This window comes from Lonchura striata, chromosome 4, assembly GCF_050655825.1.
Source record: "Lonchura striata isolate lonStrDom1 chromosome 4, ASM5065582v1, whole genome shotgun sequence".
NCBI classification, from domain to species: Eukaryota; Metazoa; Chordata; class Aves; order Passeriformes; family Estrildidae; genus Lonchura; species Lonchura striata.
Window position 1 is genome coordinate 75,536,547 of NC_140706.1, and position 6,894 is coordinate 75,543,440.

A 6,894-nucleotide genomic window follows, 5' to 3' on the forward strand; every position below is an offset into this window, starting at 1 on the left:
TGCGGGCCGGGAGCTGCCGTGCCCTGCCCGTGGCTCGCAGCGTGCCGAGCGCACGTCCCGGCACGGGCACCGGCGCACGGGACAGCGCTGGCACGGACACGGCTGAAGGGCTGCCCGCGGCTCCTCGGCCAGGGGCTGCTCCCCACAGGCACGCAGGGATGCTTCAGCCCGGACAGACGCCACCGACAGCCCACAGGGACCCCAGGGAACGGCTGGCATTACCTGGGAATGGAGGCACGGCCGTTTGCAGAGGGGCTCTGACAGCAATCCCTGTTTCTGACCTCCCACACAGCTGCCAGGTATGTTCCAGCCACCCCAAATCTCCTCCCTCTTTTCCAGCCGGAGGCTATCATTCACCAGCAGCATTTGAGCCAAGGCAATCTTCCTTCACAGGTACTAAATGCCAAGCAAGAGCCTTGGAGATGCCTTGAAATCAGAGGTTGGAGTGCAATTATGTTTGGAGATTTCCAGGGAGCCAGCTGGAGGTGCAGAAGGGATGGAAAACTCTCACAGGTGGGTCCCACTGGAGATGTGCTGCAGGCAGGGATGTGCATCCCTTTCCTGAGGGGAAAGGACATGCAGAGGCCACTGCCGAGGCTCTGAAAGGAGCTGAGCTTCTGCAGGAGAGATGTTCTGCCTCAGCACAGGCCGGGAGCTCATCCAGCCACTGCCTTGTCCTGCTTTAAAACATCAACTGGAGCCTGAGCTCCGGGGAGTGAAATCAGTTGAATTCCAGGGAACTCTGTCAAGTGACCCCAGACACATCCCTGGGGCTGGGGGATGAGGGTTTTAAATAGCAAGTTCTGTGGAATAGAGACCTGTCCTTGTCCTGATCCCACTGAGCTTCCCTGGAACCTCTGCTGGTTCCTGACACAGCTGGTGCTAAAGTGGCAGCTCTGCATGGGAATTTCCAATCTCCACGAGGCACTGTCAGGTTATTCCAGCAGGAATTCAGCAGGGAACCTGGGGCTGTGGGTATAATTCATCTGAACTAGCAAAGCTGATACTGAACCCCAAATCCAGGCACCATACAAAGAACAATCTTTGTGCTAAAGCCCCTGGGCTGGGAAATTTCAGCAGCCAAATGTATGGAATGATCTAAATCCCAGCAGGCAGCATCCCCCAGCGGGACAATCCAAGTGCCAGGGTGGGAGCTCTTGTCCTTCCCCTGCTGCTGGTGGGACAAATTCCCTTGGCACAGCTGGTGGGGCAGGAGCTGAGAGCAGGAGGGGCAGGAACAGGGATGGGAGATGAGGCTGCTGGAATGTCACCTGGAGCACCTGAACACGTTCTGTCCCTGCAGGAGCCAAAGCAGATCCCTCCTGGCCGGGCTGGAGGGCAGCTGCTGGATCTGCTCTGGGGGAAAACTCCCTGCCCCTGCCAGGAGCACTGGCTCTGCTCTTCCTCCAGCTTCTGAGCAGTGTCAGGGCCACCGTGAGGGAGTTCAAACCCGAAAAATCCCCACAGCCCACGGAGTGAATGATCCCAGGAGAGAAACGCAGCATTGAAATAAAAATCTTACAGCTCTGTCAAAAAGGCTGTGACATCACTGCAACGGGATTCCCAGGAACCTTCTGGTTTGCTCTCGGAATGCTCTTGGTTCTCTTTTATGTATTTTTAGTCCCTCAGTGGGCAGCTTGTAGGATTTATTCTGGGACTTAGAGGTTGAGCAGGGTTGGCTCAGGATTGACCTTCACCTCTGGTGCCTCTTTGTGCAAACACAACGTGGCCGGGCTGGGTGAACTCGTGACCTCAGCTTTCCCCTCCAAAATGTCCCTCACTAATCTCCCTGGGGTGAGCTGGGATTTTGGCCCAGACTGTCACTCCTCGCCTCCCCGTGCCCGCGCAGTGTCCGTTCTGTCCCCACGGTGCCCTGGGGACACCGGGGGGTCCCTTTGCCTTTCTCCTGCCCCTTTCCAGCCCGAGGCTCCTCTGCCCGTGTCCCACACAGCACAGGGGCACCGAAGGGGAAAGGCTCCAGAAAACATTTCTGCAATTCCTCAGCAATTATTTATTTATTTGTTTATTTACTTATTTAATCACATTCTTCTCCTCTTCCCCAGGGAGAAGAACATGAACTCACAGCCACTGAGGCCTGACGGGTTCCTGCAGCGAGAGCTCGGTGCGTGTCCGCAGAGGTGAGTGCAGCACCTGAAAGGAAAAAACACAGGGGAAAATGGGATTTATTTTGCTTCAAAGTTATTGCAAGTTCTTAAAGCCCAACCAACTTTTGCTCTTGCTTTTGGTCAGGTGGAGCAGGAGCAGTAGGCAGAGGTGGTGCCATCGATGTGGACGTGCCCGATGCTTTCTGGGGCAGAAAAAGGAGATTAAGCTCACCTTACATCAAGCAGGTATTTAAAAAGATTTATAGCTCTTCAAACGTAGCACCCTTTAATTACCATAATGTTTCTTCCATGATTTTAACTAATTCTCGGTGTATTTTATAAAACTTAAAATAACACCTCCTCCCCATAAAACAGACTCATCAAGCATTAGATAAAAAGTCCTTGTGCCAGTCTCAGGCTTCCACATCTAACAGGAGACCCTCCCCGTAAGCAAACAAAAAAAATCAAAATAACGTACCAAAACTAGTCCTTGCTAACACTAAAAATACAGCTCGACCGTATCCAAAAAACCCCCGATTTTATTTATTCCAAACACCAAATATTCTTAAAATTCTAAATCAATAACTCTTAAAAAAAAACCCCATCAAAACTTACTTCAAATATAGAAAAGCCTAACTGTATAGATAAATATTTGTCCAAGCCCACAAAAAATATAAAACAATCTAATCAATATCCTACATTTAACAAAACCCACTACACAAATTAGTACCATTTAAAATGTAACATAAATAAAAATCTATTACTGAGAAACATATTTCCCAATAAATAAAACCACCCTGTAAAGATATAAGTAATAATCTTAACTCAACAAGCTAAAATGTCTCCAAAACCAAAAGACTTAAAATACCTTCAATATTTATAAATAACAACATTCAATATGTTAAGTGTTAATAAAATCAAACAAAATTAAATGTCAATACATTTAAATAAATACATTAAGTTTCTTTTTATCTATTAAAATTAAGTTTATTATTCCTTACTATCAAAATTCATTCAATCTAAATTTAAATGTTATTTAATATAACCTATCCTAAGTTTTATTAAAAATCACTTCTCTAAACTATACAGTATATGGTTAATATTCTTAAAAAAAATAAAACAACTCAAATTAAAACAACTAAAAGAAAACACTACCAAACACCTATTCAGAAGTAAAAAAAATACAGTGTATTGTATCATCAATTTCATCAAAAATTCTGTTCTTCATTACAATCTCTACTCTTACATAAAATTTCTAATTCCTACTTTTTTTTTCTCTACTTTTACAGCTCTTAAAACAAGTTAACTCTCTAACTAATCTCTACACTAACTCTATAATTTAACCTAAATTTATCTCATAGTTTTAAATATTTTTCAAGACTAAAAAAAATATATTTCATTAAAAACCTCCTCCAAACTGTTAATCTGATCACTTTCCTCAGTTATTATTACAAAATCACTTCAATATAAAACTCAACTACAACATTAATTTCTTTTTCTAAGTTTCACACTAAGTAATCGCTCTCTCATACATTTCCTCCACCTTCACACTCTCAATATCCAAATCCAAACTCACAATCCTGTCCATAACCACTTTCAAATCTTTAAAAAAAAGTTTACTATATTCAAATATATTCTAAAAACACTTCTAAAAAATCCAATTATTAAATAATGTGATTCATCTTTAATCCTAACATTTTTACTCTTAACTACTATTTTTAAAAACATTATATAAAAATATATTAAGTAACATACACCAATTAAAATTTAAACTATAACCTAACCCTATATCTACCTAAATAAAATAATTAACAGGAAACCCAAATATTTTCTACGTCAAAAATAAAATTCAAATAATTTTAACTTAACAATTTAACTTTATCAATATAACAAATAAACTTATTATTTTAAACTTAAAAAATCATTATCCACACATAATTATTTAACTTACTACTAATTTAACATTTATCAATTGTTAAAAACTCTAAAATAATGTACCATCTTTTAATACTTACTAATGATATAATTTCACCTATGTTACTAATTATAGATATTATCTAAGTAATTCCTAATTATTATCAATTTCTTCTTTACTACATACATTATTTTATTCTTATATTTCTTCATGCTTATAACTGAAAAATTATAACAACTTATACCATTATCTTGCAAGTCTATACAATTTTATAAAACAAAACTTAACAATACTTATTTCTTATATCAAAACATAAAGTTTACTTATATCTCAACAAGTACAAAAACCCAAGTAAATTTCAATAAGGAACATAAAACCAGATCACACAAAAAACACACTCACCACTCCACAAAACACCAATGTAAATACACAGATAAATTACACTATGTAAATACAAATGTAGATTATGCAAGAATTGCAACTTACACCTGACGTCTTGTACTGCACCCACCAAAATATATAAACTTTAGGTTTCTTTATAAATATAAAAATCAATATTATAAAAATCTTATTTAATAACTTTCAAAGTATAAAATTCTATCAAATATTATACTTCTACTCTATTTACTTTATTTACTTTTAATTATATCACTTTACCAATTAACCAACCTAAAACAAACATTTAAGTAACTTTCACTAAAGTTTCAAGTTTAAATACTTTGTATTTATCTAGCACTTCTCAAAAAAATCCATTTTTTACCTACTTACTTAATATACCAATAAAAAACATTACAAATAATCCATATAATTAAAAAGCCCTTACATTATTAACTCTTAATATAAAAATAGTTACCAATTTAAAACAAAAACCTCATTTATCCAAGGCGGGAGATGGGCATGCAAGGCAGTGAAGTGCCAGGGAGTGGTAAGAGGCCAAGGCAAGTCTAGGGTTGGCTTTGTCAGGAAAGCCAAGGGAATAAAAGCTGGCGGGAAAACACCAGAAAATTGTGAGAAAGGAAGAAAAGGGGTGTTCCTCTGGGAAGGTGACACGGCTGACAGGCAGGCTGAGGCGCCTTCCATCAACACCTGCAGCACGGGCAAGAAACAGGAGGAGCTGGAAGCCGCTGTGCTGCAGGAAAGTTACGGCCTTTTGCATCTCTGGGATGTGGTGGGCTGAATCCCATGACTGGAGTGTCACTACTGAGAGCTCCAGCCTGGTCAGAAGATACAGGGGAGGAAGGGGAGATGGAGGGATTGCCCTCTGCACCAAGAAGTGGATTCCACGTGAGGAGCCGTGTTTGAAGAACAGCCACGAGCAAGTCCAAAGCCTGTAGGCAAGAACCCGTGACCAAGGCAGCCAAGGAGCCCTGTGGATAGTATCTACTCCAGGCTGCCTGATGAAGGGGATCCTGCTGACAAAGGCTTCTTTCTAAAGCTACAGGAAGCATTGTGCTCGTTGGCTTTCGTCCTGCTGGAGGGCTTCAACCACTGCGCAGTGCAGATCCTTTCTTGACAGGTGACTGAAACAGAGTTCCAGTGACCTTCTCAGTTAAGGTCTGTCACATGCAAAGAAATGCTGCTTTTAGCATCACTAGAAATTAATGCCAGCTGTAGATATGACAAAACCACAAGTGTCTTGCCCACTGAAAATTTTGAAAGAAAGCAGACTGTCTTCAGCAAGATTTAGGATCAAATGCAAAGAGCCACATATCTCTTACCTAATTAATTTCATAGCCACGATTTCGTGTCTTTTGGCTCTTAACATGGATAGTCTTAAGCTGTACTTTGTCATCATTTGGTCAGCTCATGAGGTTTTTTAGTTTTAAAAAAGGCAGAGAAACTGCAACTATCTATCTTTGAGTAGAGGAGCACATACAAAATGTCAGGGTGAAAGATTACTCATACCAGTGTGAAAAACGCTAATCACTTGGTTTTTAAAAGTTTAAAAGTTTAATAATAATAAAATGGTTATAAAAATAATAATATCACTAGAGTACTAAAGTTTAGAGTTAGGACAATTACAAGACAATAAAAAAGTAAAGAATTACGGACGTCCGGATGTTCTCGGACATTAAGTTACGAAAAGCATGACTTGTGAATAAAGGAATCACCCTTAAACTAATATACTTGTTGCATATTTATATATCTTTTATGGTTACGAATGCATTCTATTTTAAACAAGAAACTCTGTTTGTTGTATGTTAATTGTTTCCTTTAATCCCCTGGCATCTTTGAGTCTGAGTAAGGCCTGAAGAAATTAACTTCTTCTGATAAAAGCCATAAATTCCTCTGCTTTGGAAGATTTAGGTGTTCTTTGAAGTAAGTATCTCATTCCTAAAAAAAAACTTCCCCACATACATAGTCTCTATTTTAACATTAGGTTAGAACCTAAAACTGTATTTAACACACTACTTAAGTGAATTAACACAGCATAACGTTCTAACATTACACATAGAATATTCATTATAGCCTTTGCGAAAAGCCAATCATAAAATATGCATTTTTCACACCAGCAAGGACAAGGAGGTATTGAAGGAGACTGTTGAAGGAGAGGTAAAGTCTTAAATGCTAAAACTGAAGACAGAGCATCACTAAGTTAAAGATTTGTCTATTTGCTTTTAAACTGATACAAAGCAAGACAAAGTAAATTATTATAACTACTTCAAATCTAGTTGAAAATGTGCTGAGGTGTGCATTAAGACCAAGGTGGAAGTTTACAAGTTACAAATGCTTAAGACAATTCTTGCTAGGGATAGATAGCATTGCATCAGGCAGTTTACTATTCCAACCATTCCTGAAAGATGTGCATCTCAAAAAGATATGGCATATGAATTCTTAAATTAGACCAATAATGACATGCACCCAAAAAAGAAA

The 6,894-nt window shown here is 39.5% G+C and overlaps 1 protein-coding gene across 20 annotated transcripts in view; it reads left to right on the plus strand.

Moving 5' to 3' along the window:
* LOC144248599 (uncharacterized) overlaps positions 1-6,894 on the plus strand; it is a 27,082-nt gene continuing 20,188 nt past the window's right edge. For 5 of the 20 annotated variants that reach the window (XM_085578468.1, XM_085578469.1, XM_085578470.1 and 2 more), the window contains exons 1-4: positions 5-299; positions 394-513; positions 2,064-2,138; positions 2,251-2,351. In XM_085578468.1, coding sequence (XP_085434594.1) covers positions 401-513; positions 2,064-2,138; positions 2,251-2,351 — 289 coding nt within the window. In that variant the 5' untranslated portion in view covers positions 5-299; positions 394-400. Of the gene's footprint in view, positions 300-393; positions 514-2,063; positions 2,139-2,250; positions 2,352-6,894 lie in introns of all 20 variants that reach the window. The other 15 variants (XR_014955039.1, XR_014955043.1, XR_014955040.1 and 12 more) reach the window with 7 other exon arrangements.